The 22,670-nt window shown below is 51.9% G+C and overlaps 1 protein-coding gene across 3 annotated transcripts; it reads left to right on the forward strand.

Moving 5' to 3' along the window:
* Positions 1–1,822: 1,822 nt before the first annotated feature.
* On the forward strand, positions 1,823–22,285 carry MPPE1 (metallophosphoesterase 1). 3 transcript variants are annotated; one of them, XM_040994869.1, is made up of 11 exons: positions 1,823–1,927; positions 2,631–2,712; positions 9,241–9,624; positions 11,814–11,922; positions 15,855–15,958; positions 16,655–16,729; positions 18,265–18,373; positions 18,518–18,586; positions 18,663–18,785; positions 20,229–20,369; positions 21,156–22,285. In XM_040994869.1, exons 3-11 carry the CDS (start codon positions 9,359–9,361, stop codon positions 21,336–21,338), a joined length of 1,179 nt encoding a protein of 392 aa, XP_040850803.1. In that variant the 5' UTR covers positions 1,823–1,927; positions 2,631–2,712; positions 9,241–9,358; the 3' UTR covers positions 21,339–22,285. The 3 variants fall into 3 exon arrangements, with proteins under 3 accessions (XP_040850803.1, XP_040850805.1, XP_040850804.1); XM_040994871.1 differs by having other exon boundaries at positions 18,521–18,586; XM_040994870.1 differs by lacking the exon at positions 2,631–2,712.
* Positions 22,286–22,670: the final 385 nt, after the last annotated feature.

Genomic DNA, 22,670 nt, shown 5'->3' on the forward strand with positions numbered 1-22,670 from the left:
GGTGCAGCAGCAGATAGCTGGATCAGAAGTGGAGCAGGGCCTGGCAGCGTGGTCTAGCAGCTAAAGTGCTCACCTTGAACACACCGGGATCCCATAAGGGCGCCGGTTCTGGTCCTGGCAGCTCCACTTCCCATCCAGCTTCCTGCTTGTGGCCTGGGAAAGCAGTCAAGGACGGCCCAAAGCTTTGGGACCCTGCCCCTGTGTGGGATACTCAGAAGTTTCTGGCTCCTGGCTTCAGATCGGCATAGCACTGGCCGCTGCGCTCACTTGGGGAGTGAATCATCAGATGGAAGATCTTCCTCTCTGTCTCTCCTCCTCTCTGTATATCTGCCTTTCCAATAAATAAATAAATCTTAAAAAAAAAAAAAGTGAAGCAGCCAGAACTTGAACCAGTGCCCACACGGGAGGCCACGTTAATCCGCTGCCCACACTTTGTGTAGTCAGGATGGAGAACAGTGTTTACTCAGCCCTGGCACGGTGATAAAACAGCGTTCCTCACCCATAATCAAGGTCGGCGAAGGGGTTAGTACAAGAGAATTATTGCTTATTTTGTGGCCTGAAGTTTAGCCTGCTCCTTTTGCCAACTCACTTCTCACTGGCACCTGGCGTACCATTGCCGGCCGCGGATCACAGGGAGATGGGAACAAGGGCACGGATTTTAGTGTTTTTCTGACAGCTGTGGAGCTCTGAGGTGTGGTGTGATGATTGCACAAAGCGGGTGGACACCACAGTGGCCTCAGCCAGAGGTCAAGGCCACGGACAGGCCAGTGATGGACTCGGGTCAACATCTCTTACCTTATTAGGGCTCAAGCAGAGCCTGTACCAGCACCCACGTCAGAAGGGGCATAAACCCCCACTAATTTCTTTTTCCTGCCTGCCCTTTCTGCTCCTCTGCCGCAGGAGGAAAGGCCCAGGAACCGACTTCCCTATGTTTGAGAAAGGCTTGTTTGCACTGGTGCCTGCTGGCATTTTCTTTCCCAGCTGGCCGGTAAAACCAACACGGGATAAGTTAAATTCTTTCTTTACTTGGTCATCTCTTGTAGACGCTGTCAATCACTCGGATCTTACCTAACTTCTTGAAACAGGTTTATGATTTCTGCTTTTTAATTCGCAGCCTGAATCTTGAAGACCTTGTGCGTTAATGGATGCAAAAGGGAACATGCTAGCAGTGCAAAAGAAAGTCTGTGGAAATATCACTCCCACGTTCTCAAGCGTGCCATGCGCCCTTCACTGGCCTGTCCTCACTTGGCGAGAGGGTGGCAGGGCAGGCAGCAGGCGTCCAAAGCTGCAGCTGAGCCCCCGGGGCAGCGGGGCCCTGGGCAGCGCGGGGCCATCAGCGCTGCTGCCCGCAGTGTCCGGGACAGGAGTCCGCGTGGGCGCCGATCGCCGCCCCTGCTCGGCCACCCCAAACCCACGGGCATTTCCCAGGGACGGCCCCTTAGCTCTCCTGGCTCTCGGGAGCGCTCCTTCCTCCGCCCTCCGGCCCAGGGCCGAGCCTCCGTGTCCCGGGGGCTGCAGCACTCGGCGCGTCTGGGCCTTTCTTGGGGTCCCCCCGCCGCGGCGGTGCTCCTGCGTGGGCGCTGGGGCGCGCGCCATCCATCCGGGACGCGCGCCATCCATCCGGGACTCCTGCGCCATCCGGGACTCGTGCGCCCTGCCGGAACGTAGGCGCCGCGCGGGTTGCCAGGGGCGACCGGGACGCGCCCGGGCGGAGAGGGGAAGCCGGAAGCCGGCGGAGCACGGGGGCTGGCGGGGAGGCGCGTCCGGCGAGCGTGGGGAGCGGGCCGTGCTCCCCGGGAGCCGCGCGGGCCGGGCGCCTTGGCGGGGACTGACCTGGCTTGGCGCCGCTGGCACGCTTGCCGAACCCCGGGACAGCAAGGGTCGCGTGTCCGCCGTGGGCCTCGCGTGACGGCGTCAGTATCCGAAGGTTAGCTCTGCAGAGTGGAGGTGCTTCTTCTTGGGGTGCGGTGGGGGGAGGAGAACGCCGCAGCGTCGGGGAAACGAGTTGTTGACTTGCAAAATCTCAGAGCCTCACTTCCTGCTCGTAGCGTGAAAAATGATCTGTGTTATCCTTTTAAAATACCCCTCCGTGAACGGTGGCAAATGTCACATGCGTATTGACGAGGTCGGTGCAGGTGAAATAGTAGTTTGTTATGGCAGTTTTGGGGGGGACATTTGTATTTAAGGTTAGCTCTGAAGCTTGAAATCAGCGGGTGGAATGTTTGCCTGATTTGGAGTTGCAGCTGGAATTCCCGTGTGGCTAACAGCATAGGACCGTGTTGTATGTAGCAGGCTGCTTGGTACTGCCAGTTTCTGGAAAATGAAGAGTTTATTTTGGCACAAAAAAACTTGAAATCCCTGCATGCAAGATGAGTGTGTAACCTGCATGTTATGGAAAATTATACACAGGTTAAGACACTTTTTGCACCAAATAGAACAAGTCTGTTAATTCCATTGCTATACGTCTGACAGTGTCCTCGTTTAAGTATTTTCTGATGTGAGGTGGTTCTTGAGCAGCGGTGGTATTTTTCCCTGGCTTCTTGGTTTCTGAAGGGGGTCAGGTGACTTTCCACTGCTTTACCCCATCAGACGTCACTCAGCAGTGCGACACATTCTCTGTTTCCTTGCAGGTCAACACGCTGTGACTGGGTGCAGACACCCAAGTTCAGTGCTTCCTGCCACCTCCTATCCCTGCGTAGCCTTTGTCAAAAGGTGAGGCACCCTGTGATTGTCCTGCAAGCCAGCGCTCCCAAGATTGAATTTGCTTCTTTAAAAGGGAAAATTCAGGATGCTGGCATTGTGGCACAGAGGCAGGTTAGAGGCATGACTTCCTGTGGGTGCCAGTTGGAGTCCCCCCCACTGAGCCAGTTCCCACCCCGTCCGATTCCCTGCTGGCAGCAGAAGGAGGCTGAAGTGCCTTGGTGACCATCTGGGGAGTGAACCAGAGGGTGGAAGAACTCTGCCTCTGTATTCTCTCCATCTCTGCACTTTTGCCTTTCCAATAAATACATTGATCTTTTTTACAGATTTATTTTTACTGGAAAGGCAGATTTGCAGAAAGAGCAGGAGAGACACAGAGAGAAAGATCTTCCATCTGCTGGTTCACTCTCCAGATGGCCACAACAGCCAGGGCTGAGCTGATCTGAAGCCAGGAGCCAGGAGCTGCTTCCGGGTCTCCCACATGGGTGCAGGGTCCCAAGGCTTTGGGCTGTCCTCTGCTGCTGTCCCGGGCTACAAGCAGGGATCGGGACGGGAAGTAGAGCAGCTGGGACACAAACTGGCACCATGTGAAATTCTGACACTGGCGGGCAGAGGATTAACTTGCTGTACTACTGTGCTGGCCCACAGCCTTGGGACCCTGCATGCGCATGGGAGACCCCGAAGCTCCTGCCTTCTGGCTTCGGATTGGCACAGCTCTGGCCACTACAGCTGCTTGGGGAGTGAACCATCGGATGGAAAATCTTCCTTTCTGTCTCTTCTGTTCTCTGTATATCTGACTTCACAATAAAAATTAAAAAAATAAATCTTAAAAAAAGTTCTGATTACAAGCCACTAGACTGATGTCTAAACTCATTACTCTATCCTCCCTAGCTTTTTTTTTTTAAGATGTATATATTTTATTTGAAAAAGAGAGTTACAGAACAAGGGAGAGACAGATCTTCCACCTACTGGTTTACACTCCAAATGGTCAGAATAGCCAGGGATGAACCCAAAATGATAGCCTGGGGGCTAAATTCTCGCCTTGAATGCTCTGGGATCCCATTTGGGTGCCAGTTCTAATCCCGGCAGCCCCGCTTCCCATCTAGCTCCCTGCTGTGGCCTGGGAAAGCAGTTGAGGATGGCCCAAAGCCTTGGGACCCTGCACCTGTGTGGGAGACCTGGAAGAAGCTCCTGGCTCCTGGCTTCGGATCGGCGCAGCACTAGCCGTTTCACTCACTTGGGGAGTGAATCATCGGATGGAAGATCTTCCTCTCTGTCTCTCCTCCTCTCTGTATATCTGACTTTGCAATAAAAGTAAATAAACCTAAAAAAAAAAAAAATAGCCATGGCTAGGTGCTTCTTCTGGGTTTCCTGCATGGGTGTAGAGGCCCAGCCAGTTGGGCCATCTTCCACTGCTTCCCAGGTGACACGTGGCAGGGTTAGAAGCAGAGGTGGGACTTGAACCCAGGTACTCCAGTGTAGGCTGCTGGCATCCCAGGGTAGGCAGCTTAGCTTAGCATATACAAGGCCTGTCCCTCCATGGACATTTAAAAGAATTGTTACTGAATTTTATAAGAAGGAGAAAGAGAGCTAGAGAGGCAGGCTGTCAGCAGTTTTCTTTTGCATGAACATGTTTTGGTTTAAAAACAAAAACTACTTGGGCTGTTGTTATTTCTTAAATTCGATTTGGGAGTTTCATTATTAAGTGATAACCCAGCAGGAAGAATGTATAGTCTCTCTCCACAACACAAGGGTGCTGCTGCTTTTAAATTTAATGTCTGTTTATTTATTTGTAAGATCGAATATGATATTTTCCATTTATTGGTTTGTTCTCTAACAGCCGGGTGTGCTCTGGACCAAGGCTAAGATCCAGGAATTCCATTCAGGTCTCAGGGACACAAGCACCTGGACCGCTTCTTTCTCCCAGTAGCAGCTAGCAGGAAACTGAGTTGGAAGTGGCACAGCTGGACCGTGAGCTGGACTCTGATATGGGATGGGCAAGTGGTGTTAATACCTGCTGTGCTGTAATCAAGGCCCCCATAGGAGGCTACTTCTAGAAGTTTAAGAAAGAGAAAGAAAACAAGTCTACAGAAAGCGTTGAAAATCCATTTAGGATATCTAGATGGTCATGTCCTTCCTGCTTCCAGAAAACCTACCGGGAGACCTGGATTGTTTCCAGCTCCAAGGAGGCCTTGGCTAGACCCAGCCATGTCAGTAGGGCCCTGTGGGAAATGAGCCAGCAGCTGGGGAGTGCCTTCTCTTTCTGTCTCTCTGCCTCTATGTTAAATAGATTTTTAAAAAGCCCGGCTTTTACAAGGATTCACATTGTTTCCATCAACCCTCATCACTGCATCGGGTCCTGTGGGTGTTGTGAAGTTCGCAGTTGTGGGACCCCACCCAGAATCACAGAGCAGGCTGCAGTGTGGATTCCTGGCAGCGCTGTGTAGCTGCCGTCACTGCTGCTGGGTGTCCAGTGTCCAGGATAGAAGACTTGAGAACAGGTGGCAGACTCCCTCTGGAGCGCCTGTGATTTTTGTCTTTCCTGACAGGAAGCCGGGGCTCCCCCACAGCTCTGCCGGGGCTCCCCTACAGAGCTCTACCTGGTCTGGGGTTGTCTTCCCAGATCCCAGTCACTGCTGCCAGCAAGTTTAACAGATAGTAAGGCAGGTCTGTCCCTGAGTCTGGTGTTAGACTTGGCTCTGGAAGTGAGCACAGCTCAGCACACCTCCCGATGGGCATACTGCGAAGTGACACCTTGCTGCCTGACGCAGTGTTGCCCGTCAGCTCCACAGATCATTCTGTGTTCTTTCGGGAAGAAACTGGAGCATAGTTTGGCTGTAACAGCAGGATGGCTCTGACAGTACTTAGTAAATCTCAGTGTTCCTACTCCAGGTTCTTTGGCTCACTTGCAGAGAGCAGTGAGCGAGAGGCCAGGGTCCCAGCGACGTTGCTTTTCCTGGGGTCTCAGACGTGACCACGTGGAGACAGCACCGTGAACTCCCCGAGAGGAGCCGCACAGGTGTTTTTTGTGGGGTCGGCACATGGCACTTCCGGTTGGCTCTGCCCAGGCCCGGCTCTACCCCATACGCCCCAGCGCAGCCCAGAGGACGTCTTGTTGCTAGCTGGCCTTCAGTTGCTGAGGCAGCATCAGCAGGCCGTCGGTCAGGGGGGAGCTCTGCTTGCCTGGAGTGTAAACAGGGGGCTTTCCCAGGAGCCCCCCTCACCTCCCGGGCTGTACCCGCAGAGGCGGAAGTGGCCTCCATTCTTCATTTCCTGCCTGCCTGCCCTCGGCAGTAGCCGCACCCATCCTGCTCTCGGCGGTAGCCGCACCCATCCTGCCCTGCGGAGAAGTGCCGCGATGGGTTATCTGTTGCAGGACACTTGTCCTTCTGGTATTTGGTCCTGGGAAAGTGGGAACCCTCAGAGAACCCACGTTTGCATGCCCAGGGAGTGCTAAGCCCAACCCCCAGCCGGTCCTGCACCTTTCAGGAAAGACAAGGTGTCAGGAGTCCTCGGGGTATGCGTTCTGTCGTTCAGAATATTTGTTTGAAAAGCACAGTTACAGAGACCTTCCATCTGCTGGGCTACACCCCAAATGTCCTCAACAGCTGGGGCTGGGTCAGGTTGATTCCAGGTACCGTGATCTGCGTCGGAATCTCCCACGTGGGTGGCAGGTCACGTGCCTGGGTCATCATTTGCTGCTTCCCAGGAGTTAGCAGGGAGCTGATCAGAGCAGAATAGTGAGGACTAGAACTGGCTTTCTGACATGGGAAGCAGGTGTCCCACGTGGCGGCTTAACACGCTGTACCACTGCCCCCCGTTCTATTTCAGTTTCTACGTAGATCGGTCCGTACCCTTAGCTACTGACGTGCTCGGGTACTAACGTAGTTGAACATTCAGTGTGCTTAGGACAGTGACTGGGATGCCCACCTCCTGTGTCAGGGTGCCTGGGCACAGGACTCAGCTCCACTCCTGACACCGGCTTCTCGGGGCACAGCAGCGTTGGCTCTAGCACTTGGGCCATCCACGGGAGAGACCCACGTGGAATTCCTGGCTCCTGACTTTGACCCCCGCTGTTCAGGCATTTGGGGAGTGAACTAGCTGATGTAAGATTTCTCTCTGCCTATCTCCCTCCCTCTGTCACTTAGCCCTTGAAATAAATGAAATTGCGTTTCAAATAAATAAAATGAATATATTGAAAAGTTGGGATCAGCACAATGACATGTTAGGTTAAGCCTCTGCCTGCAGTGCCGACATTCCATATGGTCAGTGGTTCAAGTCCTGGCTGTTCCACGTACGATCCAGCTCCCTGCTTGTGGCCTGAGAGGGCAGTGGAGGTGGCGCAGGTGCTTGGGTCTGTGTACCCATGTGGGAGACAGGCTCCTGGCTCCTGGCTCTGGACTGGACTAGCTCCGGCCATTGCGGCTGTTTGGGAATTAACCAGCAGATGGAAAAATCTCTCTTTCTTTAACACTGGCTTTCAAATAAAAGTAAATATTCTAAATAAATAAATAAATAAATAAATAAATAAATAAAAGCTTGGTGAGCAAGAAGCTGGTTATCAGCAGGCAGACTCCCTGCTTCACAGCATCCCGGGTCCACCTTGCTGGGGCCAGGCCTGGCTTGGACCACTCTCCTGTCCACTTCTTGTCAGAGCCACTTCCGCTCTCAAAGGTGTCCCCACGGTTCCGGTGATTGTGGGATGGTGGCCTGATCTTACAGAAGCGAGGTACGATGAAGAAAATCTCAGTAAAGAAACTGGAACCGGTGCTGTGGCATAGTGGGGAAAGCTGCCTCCTGCAGTGCAGGCTTGAGATCGGACTGCTCTGCTCCCGGTCCAGCTCTCTGCAGATGTCCCTGGGAGAGTGGTGGAGATGGCCCACATGTGAGGTGCAGTCTCAGTGGAGTCAGGTGGCATCTCGGTGTGGTTTTTATTTGTATTTTCCTGATAGCCGGTGGAGCCTGAGCATCTTTCTATACGTTTGTTAGCCTTTTGAATGTGTCCTTTTGAAAAATGTCAGTTTATCTCCTTCAGCCGTTTGCACACAGGGTTGTTTGTTTTGCTGTCACTGAGTTTCTGAAGCTCTTTGTAAATCCGGGATGTTATTTCCTGCTGGTTTCGTAGAGTGCAAAGATGTTGTCCCATTCTGTTGGTTGCTTCTTCACTTTGTTGCTTGTTTGCGTTGCTGCATCGAAGCGTCTGCGTTTGATGGAGCCCCGTTTGTTGTTCCTGGGGTAAGGTTTTCATATTGGCGTCAGGTGGCTCTGTCAGCTCGTGACCTGAATGCCGTGTGAAATGAATTCCTTCAGTCTTCAGTGCACGCTGTCTGTGAGGGTTTATGTTTATTTGGGGGGGGGAGGGACTTGGGGGAGGGGGGGAGGAGAAAGGCAAGGGAAGGAAGAAGAAAAAAAGTTGTGAAGACACCCAGGACCACGGATCTTTATGGTCTTACGAATCTCTTGATTTTTAAGTAAAGTGAGATACACATTTGAATTGCTTGATGTCGTATTTTTTAAAAAAAATCCTAACATTTCAGTTTTTTCATTTAGAATTCTTTTTTAAAGATGTATTTATTTTTATTACAAAGTCAGATATACAGAGAGGAGGAGAGACAGAGAGGAAGATCTTCCATCCGATGATTCACTCCCCAAGTGAGTGAAATGGCTGGTGCTGCGCCGATCCGAAGCCAGGAGCCAGGAGCTTCTTCCAGGTCTCCCACGCGGGTGCAGGATCCCAAAGCTTTGGGCCATCCTCAACTGCTTTCCCAGGCCACAAGCAGGGAGCTGGATGGGAAGTGGAGCTGCCGGGATTAGAACCGGCTCCCATATGGGATCCCGGCATGTTCAAAGCGAGGACTTTAGCCGCTAGGCCATGCTGCCAGGCCCTTGATGTCTTATTTGAAAGGCAGAGCGACGGGACTAGGGGCATCCCATCCGCTGGTTCATTCCCCACCTGCCTGCAACATTTGGGCCCAACCCATCTGAGGTCAGGAGTCTGAAGCTCCATCTTAGTGTCCCATGTGGGTAACAACAAGGTCCCAAACGCTTCCCGAGAGCACATTAGCAGGAGGCTGGAATTGAAAGCAGAGGTAAGACTTGAATCCAGGCACTGTGAAACGGGGGCAGGTGTCCCAAGCAGCACCGTGCCCGCTGTGCCCCATACCCGCCCCAGCCTGTGCATATTTGAAGTCGTACAGAGAATGGCGGTCCATCCTCCCGGGAGTCTAGGGCCTTACCTACTGTTTGTCACATTTCCCCCTGCTATTCTCCCAGCCAAACACACACCCTTCCTTCTGCGATGATTTGTAGAATGTCAGAGAGTGGGTCGTTTCTGTGCGGTCATTCCCTAGTGCCCAGACTTCTGCGGGGCGAGCTAATTCCCCGATTGGCCATTTGGGGCATCGTCCTTGCCAAGGCACCAGAGGGCCTTCCGTGGAATGCAGGCGGGAGTCTGTAACTCTTCAGTTCTTCCTAGCGGGAGGCAGCGACAGCAGAATTCTCGAGAAACACAACCCAGTTCGTTGCCTTTTCCCCCCGTAGACGCAGCCAAGACCCGGAGACTATGCCTGCCCTCGGTGTGTCCCAGCTTTCCGTGTTGAGTTCCTCGTGGACCTGACCATTGGTGGCTGACATCCCCCCCAGGAAGGGCAGCGTGGCCATGATCAGATGGGCACTCCAAAGGCTCACTTTCCATCTGCTCCGGAGGAGAAGGTCATTGCCGCTCAAACTCGCAGCCATTGTCTTCGCAGGGCTCTTCTTCTGTGAGTTTCTGATCTATTACCTAGCGATCTGCCGGTGTCACTGGCCTGAGATGAAAACACCTGCCCGTGGCCGTGGGAGAGATCCTGTGCTGAGGGCCATGTTTCTGGCTGACACCCACTTGCTCGGGGAAGTGACTGGCCATTGGCTGGACAAACTACGAAGGTAAGGGGTGACTCAGGAACTCGGAAACTCTTCAGGCAGCAGGCAGGTTTAAAGATTTGTGGGTCACTTTGTTTCTTTCTTACCGAGTAAGGACATTTGGGGTCTGGTAGGGTGGCTCCGAGGCCTAATCCTTGCCTTGCGTGTGCTGGGATCCTAAATGGGCACCGGTTCATACCCTGGCTGCTCCACTTCTCATCCGGATCCCTGTTTGGGGGCCAGGGAAAGCAGTTGAAGATTGCTGAAAGCCTTGGGACCCTGCACCCATAGGGGAAACCTAGAAGAAGCTCCTGGCTCCTGGCTTCGGATCAGCTCAGCTCCGGCCATTGCGGCCACTTGGGGAGTGAACCAGTGGATGGAAGATCTTTCTGTCTCTCCCTTCCCTGTCGACATTTCCTTTCCAATGGAAAAAAGAGAAATAAGTGTTTTGTTTTTAACTAACAGTATTTGGGTCATTTGACTGTTCCTGGAATGGTTGGCTGAGTGGCTGCCGTGCAGTGGGCCCTGTTATGTGGCCGTCAGTTTTGGGTCCCCCGTGAGCTTTGTGCCCTGGGAGGAGCTTCTAGCACCCACCCCGAATGGGAAGACACCTCCTTGTTTGTCAGTCAATGAGCACAGCAAACTGCCAGCCATGTGAAGAAACTGCCCTCGTGATGCCAGGCTGGGACAAGACACAGAGCTAGGCAGTGCCCTCTCGCTCTGCCCATGCCAGGGTGTAATTTTGGGCATCTTGGCCTCCCCTGGGCAGCAGGAGGAGACGGGCAGGTGGTGACCAGGCCCTGACCCCAACCTGCCCTAGCATATTCTGTTTTTCCACATTTTTTTTTTAAGATTTATTTGTATTATTTTTATTGGAAAGGCAGATATACAGAGAGGAGAGACAGAGAGGAAGATCTTCTGACCAATGATTCACTCCCCAAGTGAGCCGCAACAGCTGGTGCTGTGCCGGTCTGAAGCCAGGAGCCTCTTCTGGGTCTCCCACATGGATGCAGGGTCCCAAAGCCTTGGGCCGTCCTCGACTGCTTTCCTGGGCCACAGGCAGGGAGCTGGAAGGGAAGCGGGGCTACCGGGATTAGAACCAGCGCCCATATGGGATCCTGGGCGTGCAAGGTGAGGACCTTAACCACTGCGCCACCGATCTGGGCCCCACATATTTTTTTTTAAACATTCCTCCTTGCCTTGTCTCCTTTCTCCCCTTTCTTATCTCCGTATATCCTTTTGTCTCCTCCCGTCTTTCTTCGTCTTCTCTCTCTTTCCCCCTTATCTCCGTTTATGTGAAAGGAAGGGTGACAGATATGAAGAGAGGGATGGAGAGAGAGAGAGATCTTCCTGTTGCTGGCTTACTCCCCAGATGGCTTCAGTAGCCTGGTCCGCACCAGGGTTGAAGCCGGGAACTTCATGCCGGTCTCCCATGTGGCAAGAACCGAGGCACTTGGGCATCTTCTGCTGCGTTCCCAAGCACAGTAGCAGGAAGGTGGATGGGAAGCAGAGTAGCTAGGGCTCTCACTGGTGCTCCTGTGTGGAAGCCAGCATCCCCACAGTGCTGCCCCACCTCCCCCTGTTTCTGTACCCTAGAGGTCACGACCAGGAGCGTGTTATAAAAACCAGAGAGCATCAGGGGCCCTGAAGATGACCTGGATGGGAGCTGGTTACAGAGAGGGCAGGGAGGACTGGGAAGCAAGGATGGTGTTGTTTCTTGCCACTTGCTGGTACTATTGTATTTAATCCCACAGCTGTATTACAGAACGAGTTTTTCTGCATTCTCATGACTAACAAAGAACCTCTTCCAATTGCGTGTGCCACTTCTGAGATCAGTATGTACCTGGCAGACTTCAAAAAGCTCATGGGATATGGAATGGCTCGTGTAACTTTATTTTGGTGCAAAAAAAAAATGTGTTTGACATTCACTCGTAATTTTTTTTTTCATAATACACATGATCTTTTTTTTTTAAGATATATTTATTTCTTGGAACGCAGATATACAGAGAGGAGGAGAGACAGAGAGGAAGATCTTCCATCTCTCCTGCTCTCTGTAATTCTGATCTCCCAACAAAAATAAAATAGATCTTTTTTTTTTTCTTTTGAAGAGTGGATTTGTGAAAGAAGAGTTGATTGAAGACCAGTTGATTGACTTCTGAAGTGGCCCCCACCCAAGGAGTTGACTTACCCTGCCCCATCCCATTGCTCCCTAGGGAATGGCAAATGGAGAGGGCCTTCCAGACGGCTCTGTGGCTGCTGCAGCCGGAAGTGGTCTTCATTCTGGGGGACATCTTTGATGAAGGGAAGTGGAGCACACCCCAGGTAGGACTCTGCCTTCCCAGGTTTGCCAGTCTGGCCTTGAGCCTTCCGCTCAGACTGCCCAGAGTCCACGGATCAGGGCTGGCTTGACCGGAAGTTTCGCTCGAACACTGTTGTTAATAAGAGATAGTCTGTCTTGTAGGTACTTTGTGTCTAATGCCATAGCCGACTGACTGCTGTTCTGTTTGTTTATGTAGGAAATGTGCGGGTCAGCCGGGCGGCAGTTGGTTGGCATGCAGTTGGTTGGCATGCACCTGCATCTTGCTAAACGGAAAAGCAGATGAGGCGCGGCCTCTTGCACCTGTCCCCCAGATGACAGAATGCGTGTTGAAGTGGGCATTCACTTTTCCCCCTTTTGTGCAGTCACTACGTTGGGAGACCAGTGCTCCCCGAGTCACCGGCTCTCCTCTGAGAGTGACGTAAGCCAGATTAAACGATGTTCGTGGGCTAGCTGCCGGCAGGCCCTGCTCACTCGCTTCTTGGAAGGAGCCAACAAAAAAAGGAGCCCTTCTTGCCGCTCAGTTGAACATGCCCCGTCACTCAGGGTTTCTGGATGGGGTTTGATTTGAGGGACGTTTCTTTCCATTGGCAGGAACTCTTAGGAAAGGCCAGTTCTTGTCCAGATAGAAACCTACTGTTTAACAGAATTGCAATGTCTGTTATCCCCAGGGCCGACTTTAGAAGATCATGGCAACGCTGTATTGAAAAAGCAACTGGCTTTTCTTTAAGTGAACCTATCCCTTAATTCCCATTTTCCATGAGCTTTAAAGGTTTTAGTTTGTGTATTTTTTCTTCATTTATTTAAATTTTTTTTTTAAATTGGCTCAAGAATTGGACTCGGTGCGTGGTTTTTCATCGTATGTGTTTCCTGTGAGGATTTTGAAGACCCCTTCTGCGTGTGTGTGTGTGTAAAATCTTTTTTTTTAAAGGATGTTTTATTTTAATTTTCTTTGTAATGTTGTTTACATAGTTGAGGGGGATGCAGGCACATGTGAGCCTCCGGTTGGGACGGAGGGATGGAGGAAGGGAGGTGGGATGTGTCTTTTAGGTTTTGGTTTTTTTTTCCTCCTGTGTCCTTAGGGAGGAGCAAGAAGGGGCTGCTCCTTGCTGTTGAACTACATCAGTGTACGGATGCGGGGATTGTCATGAGATGACACATTCGAGACCCCAACTGAAGGAGAGTGTTCTCAGGGGGATTCCTTCAGTGGTTTTGGTAGTTTTGAGAAATTGTCAGTTTCCCAGCTCCAGGGATGAGGAAGTAATTCCAAGGTTTATTAGCTGACCAATTCCACCTTAGTGCAGCCACAGACCCGCAAACCTGCTGCAAAGCTTGTCTAGGAGAGTGGTCCAACCTGTTCTGCTTTGCATCCTCTGACAAGCCACCCCACGTCTCTTGTTGGTGGAGATCGGATGGTTGTCATGCCCCCCTTGTGCATCTGCGCCTGCTGTCCATCACACCAGCAGCAGGGGCTGAGGAGGTCTGTCCTTGACACATGTACTCCAAGGTCGGACCACACCCTGTGATATTCCCTGTGGTCAGGGTCCAAGTCCCGCAGTGCAGTTGGGTAATCCCCCAAGAAACCTCACCTGGGGTGACCTCAGATTCAACTTTTCTGTGCTCCAGCCAGTGTGGGCTCAGGTTTGGCCCATCCCCTGCACCAGCCAGTGCACAAACTGGTGTGTGCAGCTGCCTGCTTAGTTCCACTGCAGCCCAATGTCTTACATGAGATGAGAGGTGCTGTGGCTCAGCCCAGCCAGCCTACCACAGATGCAGTCCTCTTGTATACCAGTGGGTGCTGTGGCCTAGTTAGGGCAACCCTTAGTAGTCACCAGGGCCGTTCTCAGTGCTGGTTTCTGTCCTTATCTACCTCTGCTGTGGCCTCACCTGGTGCAGCCCACAACCCATCTGCCTCTTGTGCACACCTGTGGGTGGCTAAGCTCAGCCTGACCTGCCCCCAGACTGGGCTATCACATTGCTGACAGGCGCTGCTGCCTTGTCCTATCTGGCCCACTGCCAGCCTTGGTTCTTGTGCTCATAAGTGATAGGTACAGCCTAACAAGGGAGTGCCCAGAGTTGCCCTGCCAAGCTTGTTCCCAACCCTGATCTTAGGCCTGCCAGGGGATTTTGTGTTCAAGCTTAACATATCCAGTCCTGGCACTTGCCAGCTGGTGTTGTGCCTAGCCCAGCTGGCCTGCACCCATTCTGGCTCTCATTTTGGCAAGCAGGTACAGCAGCCTAGCTCAGCCTGACCTGCACCCAGACCATACTGTCCCCAGCCCCAGCTCACCAGTAGAAGCACCAGTCTGAGATGGCATGTTCCTAGTCTTGGCATTTGCCAGCAGGTGCTGCAACTTAGCTCAGCCTAGTTCCAGCTTTGTCAAGCACCGATGGGTGGGATTGATGCTATTTAGCCCAGCCCTGGTCTCCTACATGGGCAGATGCCTTGGCCTGACCCATACATGCCCTCCGGTTTCCTCCCTTGAAACCACTGCATCTCAGCTCGCTTGCCTACCTGCAAGGGCAGTGGCCCAGTCTGTGGAAGACCCCAGAAATCTTCTCTTTCCTGTCCAGCATGCGTTCAGCTACTTGCACTCCAATACATCCGCAGACTCTGGGGGCCAGGCTGCTCTGTCCTGGCCCAGAGTACCTGCCTCCCCCACTTACCTTTAAAAAGAAAAGGAGGAGAAGGAGAATAGGGCAACCATGCTGGCATTCTGGTATAGTTAATACAGATTTGGCATTAACCAGGCCCAGAATGCCTGCTAGCTAGCTACTGGCTGCTTTTCTCCCAGCAGTATAAAACTTGTCTAGGTTTTACAAGGCAACCTATACAGTTGCCTCTAGTTGGGGCATTTTGTGTGTTTGAGTTACAGAGGGAGGATAAACAGACACAGGCAGGAAGTAGAGAAGGGAGAGGAGAGATTGAGAGAATGAGTCTTCCAAATGATTGTCATGGTCAGACCACTGCCAGGCTGAAGCCTGGAGCTTGGAACTCCATCGGGGTCTCCTGTGTGGGTGGCAGAAACTCAAGCATTTGGCTCATCTTCTGCTGCCTTCCCCGGACACAGCAGAGAGCTGCAATCACAAGTGGAGCAGCTCACCTGAGCTGGCACTCGTATGGGCACTGCCAGTCCCAGCAGCTACCTTAAATGTATAGTTGGATATATCTGGTTGCTCTGGCAAGCTAAGGATGACACTTTATGAGTTTCAAAGTTTGTGATTTTGGTTTTGTTATTCTAGCTTTAAGTATCGTTTAATTGGGACCTTTACGAACGAGTCATATTTTCCCAGGTTGTGCTAAAATTTTGAGGATGAATTTGATCTACTATCCAGAGCAGAGGTCTTCTGCCATCCAGGGAGTTTATCCAGTTGATATTTTTTAGGCTGAAACAATGATACTAACACAACTCTGAAGCTGTAATGGTTAAAACAGATATCAGGAGAATTGTGAGATATTTACTGTATTTTGTATAATGAATGCTTTTTCTCTCACCTTATTAGTTCTCATCCCTGCCGATGAACCCACAGGGGGATGCTGAAGGATGGTTGCATCCTTGGCTTGGTTCAGACACACTGGGCGTTTTCTAAGGGCCTGCTATATCTGATCCAGTTCCTAACCTGGGGTCCCCGCGTCCTCTTCAGGGGACCCTGCGATGATAGGGACATGGACCAGACGTCTTGAGGGACTGCCAGTTAATGTTTTAAGATGGGGGAAGGTACTGTTGAGTTACATTTGGCGTCAGATGAAATCATGTAAAGTGTTATCTGTAGTCTTAGAAAAGTAAGAACCGCATAGGACTTCAAAGTCTGCATTAGCTCCGGGAGCACCTGGTTTGGACCAGGGAATCAGCCTCTGAAATCCAAAGAGAGGTCCTGTTTGCTGGTCACAGGAGAGTGTGTCCAGGCTGTCAGCAGTGACCCTGTTCCCTCCCAGGCCTGGGCACATGATGTGGAGCGCTTTCAGAAAATGTTCAGACATCCAAGTCACGTGCAGCTGAAGGTCGTGGCTGGCAACCATGATATTGGCTTCCACTACAGGTAAGTGGGTCACCACTGCAGCGTGCCCTGAGAGTCTCCTTAGCCAGTATGCTCAACCTGTTAAGTGGACTTCGGGTGATAGCTTGGCTTGTTCTCGATGGAGGAAATCTGTTATCTTTAAAAGGACATGTAAGCAACTCAGGGATTTTTAATATTGGCACATAGTACGCATAGTCAAGAAACTCCTTTTGGGCGCATGGTTTTTTGTGAAAAAGCATTTGTCTAAAGGCAAAATGATCACGCGAGTGATACCTGTGTATCTATTCTAGAGAGATTATCTTCCATTTACTTATCAGTCCCTGGCAACAGCTAGGTCTGGGTCAAAGGCAGGAGCTAGGAACCCCGTCCTGGGCTCCCAGGTGCTTCAGCAGGAAGCTGGATCGGAAGTGGAGCAGCTGGCACTCAACTGGTCCTCAGCAAGCAGTGACTTGATGTGCTGTGGGGAACACTGACCCCTCAAGGTCCAATTGTTTTACCCTGCAGTGCCACTGAGGGCCCTGCAGTCCCTGGGGGAGTCAAGGAACTTGCCCCTGGCCTCCAGCAGGGTGGTGGCGCTGTAGCAGTGCAAGCCGCAGCTGAGAGTGGCAGCGTGGCACTCAGATCTGGGCGCTCTGCTCCCTCTCTGTGGTGGCCAGAAGCTGCGAAGTTCTAAGACAGATTGATCTGAAAGATGTTTCTTTTCCCCAACTAATATAGGATGAACAGATACAAAGTAAGACGATTTGAGAGAGATTTGAACTGTGAGAAGCTGTTTTCTTGGAAAGGAATTAAGTGAGTATTCCTTGTGAGATTCTATGGCCATGTTTGAACTTCAGTTCTGGAGCGTGACAGGTGTACCTGCTTTGAGTTACATCCCCTGTGGCCGGGCTCGGCATCTGACTGCTGCGCCTCGGGCTGCCCTTGCTGACAGTCATGTGAAAGTCGATAAGGGGGAAGCCTGCAAGCGCCCCGCTTTTCCTTCTGAGCTCGAGGGCCTCCGGTAGTGAACACTGCTGCCTGCCCTGTGCCTGGTTCTTATTTCTGCACTGGCTGTGGGGTAGGGACACATTCTGTAAAACAAGGTTTTCTTTTCTTTTTTTTTTTTTAATACACTTGATTGAAGTGCCCTAGTTTTGCTTTATAAAGGTGTTTCCATAGTGATAGTGCCCTGATATAGGTGGCAGATGTGTGGGGTGTTCCTGAGGCTCTGTGGCACCCCTATCCCATCAGCCTCGCATTAGGCCGGAGCCTCCTTATCCTTGGTCTGACCGTGGGCTCCCCTTCATTGAGGCCACTATGGCGGCCGTGTCTGGAGTCTCACTGGGCCAGACTGTGTGCATATCCTGTTTGCACTGGTGGGGTGCCAGGGATGAGATGGAGGTGGGAGGAATGCAGGAGAGAAAACTTAGAGTTAGTCATCTCCTTCCGCCTGAGTCACCTCCCAGGTGTGGCTCTGGGGCTGGCTGATACACCCTCTGGAAGACACCAGGAAGCCTTTGCCTGCCTCAGCCTGCAGGGTGGAGTCCCCGACTGGCAGATCTCTTTGCCAAGTCGTAACAGACGATAACAGACGGAAGAGAGTGCGTCAGACTCCAGGCGCACTGACCATATTCCGATCCCTTGCTCAGCTCTTTGTCTTTGAAACTGCTGAAATCTTAGGCAGTGTTTCCAGCCAGGTGCCCCTTCTGGGTTCAAGGACGAAAGACATCTTAGGGTGAGTCAATGAGATCCAGCTAAGGTAAAGGGGCTTGCAGAAGACACCTGTCACTTGGTGGTGTCACTACACTTGTTTTTTTTGGCGGGGGGAGTATGCACCCAGTTAGCCTAACCAGTACTTTACCCGCTGCCTTTCCTGCAGAACATCCCTGCCATTAGTGGTCGACTTTGTGGAGGGATAACACCGAGTACTTTCTAGCAGCAGGCTCCTGTCCGTGCACCTGCTGGTTCATTTCATCAAGTCCCCCCTTTGCCCAGCTGCGGTGCATAGGCCCTTCAGACGAGGCACAGCAAGCTCAGAATCTACCTTAGGACACATGGTCTGCTCAGATGCTGAGCCAAGGGGGCCGACCAGCCTCAGAGCTGCTGTCACGGGTCTTCTCCCAGGTTTAAGGTTAAAAATCCTTTTCCATGCCTTGGCCTACTTGTGTGTCGTTAACAGTGACTCACGGAACACAACCTTAATCTAGCTGGGATTTCAGAGTGTTCTGGACTCCCCTGTCTTCATACCGTGCTCCCCAAGTCCTCTTTGCATGGGTGGAAGGGAGAGAAGGCAGTAGCCCACGCAGTGAGCACTGGGCCCACCTTCTGCCTGCTTCCACCTGTTGCAGTTTCGTGATGGTCAACAGCGTGGCCCTGGAAGGGGATGGCTGCAGCATCTGCTCTGAGGCCGAGGAGGAGCTGACGGAGATTTCCCGCCGACTGAATTGCTCCCGACAGGTAGGCGGCCACCTACAGCCACAGCAGCCTCCTGCTCCGTGGATTCCTAACAGCTTGTGCTGTTGGTCACCCAGCCCCCCGGCTTCCCTTCCCAGTGCGTGGTGCGTGTCAGGTATGCCGCATTAAGGGCTGGCTTCCCAACAGCAGGGACGTAGTGCCAGCCAGTGTGGAGTGGAGGAGCTGCTCCCTGCGTCTGCCCCCATCCTCCTGCAGGTGAGCCAGGGGGCGGGGGATGGGGAGCAGCTGCAAGCCCAGGGTACCCCCTGACCGCTCTTACAATCCCTGCCAGCATTACCCACTGTATCGGAAAAGTGATGCTAACTGTTCCGGGGAAGACGCGGCCCCCCCAGAGGAGAAGAGCATCCCGTTCAAGGAGAAGTACGATGTGCTTTCTCAGGAGGCGTCTCAGAAGGTTTGTCCGTGCTGTGACCACCTGTCCGGGGGGCCCGCTCCTGTCCTTTCTGCTTCACGGGCAGCATGGGTGGGGATGGTTGTACCCTGCACCTGCACCATCGATGGCAGGTTTTTTATTTTTATTTCTTTGAGAGATAGTTTCCATATGCTGTGTCCTTCCCCAGTGCCCGCAGTGCCCGCAGTGGCCGCTTCCCTGGCCAAGACCAAGCTGGGAACCAGACACTTGATCCCTGTCTCCCACCTGGCTGGGTGGGGGGACCCCAATCACTACAGCCATGACTCTGCTCCCCTGGGTCTGCGAAGCTGCAGTTGGGCTGGCGCTGGGAGTTGAAGCCAGGTCCTGCAGTGTGAGCATCTTAATTCATAAAGGTCAGGTGGCTGCCCAGGCATAACACACACACACACACACACACACACACACACACACACACACACACACACACGTGTGTGTGACTGCAGTTATCAGTGGAGGCTGGGGGGAGGTCTGGAGAGCATGTCAGATTTCCATTTCATCCCTTTGTTTCTTTCTTTTTACCCCAGTAAACCTACTTCCCAATTCACAGTCTCTAATATTCGCTAATTCTCTAATATTCTCCACTGGGTATCACACTCAGAGCTTTCTTATCAATTTCAAATGTGTTTGGAGAGATGAATGACTTGTATTTTTAAAGACTTAGCTAAACTTAGTGCACATTCTTAAATATATGTATTGCTGAGATATATGAAGATATATCAACAAGCTCATGAAAAAATAGGATTCATTGTAAGTTTATTCTGGTGCAAAAGAAAAAAAAAATTGAAATCGATGCCCAGGAGGGTCTTCAAAGTCCATAAAAAGGCTATTATGAAAAAGCTATGCATAGATCTTAGATTTTTTTTTTTTAATACCAAAATAAACTGGACGGAGAGCCCTCCCATCTCCTGGCTCACTCCCCAAATGCCTACAATGGCTGTGCTGAAGCTGGGGGCGAGGAATTCAATACAGGTGCCCCACTGGGTGGCAGGGACGGAGGACCAAGGAGGACCAAACTGTCACCAAACTGTCACCGCTGCCTCCCAGGAGCAGGAACCTGATGGTGGAATGTGGAATGTAGCCTCAGGCCACACCCTTCCCCCCATGAGCTTATAATTCCATTTTCTACTGACTGCCTAACATCCCTTCATAGATATATTAATTTAATATATGCTAGAACGGAAACTTGTCGCTGGAGCCTACTTACAAAATGAATGAAATGTTTGAAATAGGTGGGGAAGACCCACCTGTGAGGGGAGGAAGCTACGTTTGAGTTAGCGTGAAAATCTGTGCTCAGCAACAAGGCAGCCCTACCTAGCAGGCTGTCTTTGATTCTGTGACGGAAGTGCCAACTAGAGGATCATGTCCTGCAGCGGAAAGGGTGGTCCATGGGGTCCAGGCACTCATGGCTGCCTCTTGTCACCACAGCTGCTCTGGTGGCTCCGGCCACGCCTGATCCTGAGCGGCCACACGCACAGTGCCTGCGAGGTGCTGCACCCGGGAAGCGTCCCCGAGATCAGCGTCCCGTCTTTCAGTTGGAGGAACAGAAACAACCCCAGTTTCATCATGGTAACGTGAACGTTGAAGTTTTTATTTGTTGGAAAGCCTTCCTAAGTATTGAACTTGACACAGTACTCCGCCATGAAGTTAACTACCGTTCAGTAAAAATATACAAAAGCCGTACGTTACATTTCATCCCTCGCACGCTCCTCACCCCCTCCCTAAAGAGATGAACAGCGCACAGTCCCTGGGGTGGGGTGGGGTGGTCTCATCCCTCGAGGAGGGTGCATGTGTGTTTCATATCCTAAGGAGACAGAGTCACTTACGCATTAACTAACCTCTGAAGTTTCCAGAAATGCCCAGTCGCCCTGGTGGACAGTGCCGGCACTGCAGTGTTTGCACATGGGTTCAAGACATTATTTCATTACACCATCAGCTCCTTTCTTTGGTCATTTTGCCAATTGCTCCATGAAAAGGAGGGGGAAACCCTAGTGTTTTGAGATTCAGGGTAAATGAGTTGTCATCTCCCCCACCCACCAAATCGTGCCACACTTCAGAGGTGTTCTGGGCACGTGCGCTTCTAAGGTGGCATGTTTCATCGATTCTCGGTCTGCACGGTGCCCTCGGCATCTCTGCCAGGCGTGCCCCCACCCTCCTGTGCCCAGGGCTGCTTTACACGGTGAGGTCAGTGTCCCAGACTTGATCCCCAGGCACCCGTGGCCTGGACTTCTCTTCTTTGGCTCACCGTGTGTTGACTGGCACAGGCTGAAGGCCTTGACACCTCTCCTTGCTGCTCTGTCCCAGCTAGATGGGTGGCTCCAGCTGTGGTAGAAGCTTCTCTCATTTCTCTTCCAGGGCAGCATAACAGCCGCGGATTATGCCCTCGCCAAGTGCTACCTGCCATTTGAGGACACGGTTCTGGCCATCTACTGCGGAGTAGCCAGCCTCCTTGTGCTCCTCATCTTGATCCACTTTCAGCTTTTAGCCCCACCTTTTCTTTTCGGTGGGTACCTGTTCCGATTGCCCACGATACGGTGACAGGGAGGAGGCAGTCTTTGCATCTGGTCATCAGTGTCACAGCCAAAGGAAGCCACCTTCCTCCAGAGCTCACGTTAAGAGTCGAGTGGACAGTGACCATCCAGCATGGGGCCTCGTTGGCGCATGCTGCGGATGTCCCAGGTCACTGACGCGAGTGGCTGTAGAATAAACGGCTGTACTAGTCTCATGCTAGCAAAATGAGACATGTACTTTACAACAGATCCGCTTCCTGGTTTTTTGTCTTTTTTTTTTTTTTATCAAAGTTGCTTTTGTACAGTTTGTAGATGCTACTGACACTATCACTCGCATGCACAAGACAGTCACGCAGTCCTTGCTTCCCCGGGAGCGCCCAGATGGCACACGTGGGGCTCATGTGCACCCATCTCCCAGGCTTGGTTCTCAACCTGCTGCAGACGGGGGAGGCAGAACGCTTGGAAGCACGGCGCAACACGCAGTGACATCTTGGTCTTCACGGACTTGTCTCCTGATGCAAGTGCGATTCTTAAGAGAAGCCCCGCTTTCTCTCCAGAAGGCTACTTGTTGTATCTGCATAGAATGCCTTTCAGCGAATGCAAGACAGTCGCGACGTGGAGAAGAAAATGGGTCTTCCTTCCTTTTTCATCCCCCTCACCCCACCCCCGAGTCTGGTTCTCCTCCTTGTCCTTAAAAAAAACTCAATCTTTTAAATGGGATGCCTAGAGAATTAACTAATTTTGCATAACGGCAGCGGGTAACTTTAGTTTTTGGGTGGAGATGCAGCTTGGGTTGCTTTGGAAGTATAGGGAGACGGAAGACATAGTGACACAGCGCATATGTGGCACCGGCTGCTTAAAAAGTTATCCTTTTGTGGAAAAAGTGGTGTTGAAGTCTGAATTTCTAATGGATTAGGGAATGCTGACTCACAGAGCGCACTTGAAAGTACTAAACATTATAAGAAGATTCATGGAGCGATTTTCTGCATTTGTTTTAAGCGTTTCACTTTGGACATCTTTAGATCGGAGGAAACTATTCTGAAAGCTGTGGCTGTGGTCCAGCTGTACCTAACTTCTGAGGTTGCATTTGCAAATCCTACAAGGGGGAGAGACAGCCAGGAGTTTTGGGTGCATATTTCAGTCCATGACCGAGGGAGATACTGTCCTCCTTGTGCCCCAGGGTTGAGTGCACCTGTTGACCCCACGCCGATGTCTGACGTGCGTGGGGTGGTGTCTGTTCCAGGCTGTGACAGGGAATGGACGCCTGGGCCCTCTGCAGTCTTTAACCAGCAACGTAAGCAAGAAAGAAATTCCCTAGACAGCTGTCAGTGGGGTCGGAGATGTCAATTTCTCCCGTTGA

The sequence above is a fragment of the Ochotona curzoniae genome, unplaced genomic scaffold (genome assembly GCF_017591425.1).
Source record: "Ochotona curzoniae isolate NIBS_2020 unplaced genomic scaffold, NIBS_Ocur_1.0 contig_908, whole genome shotgun sequence".
NCBI classification, from domain to species: Eukaryota; Metazoa; Chordata; class Mammalia; order Lagomorpha; family Ochotonidae; genus Ochotona; species Ochotona curzoniae.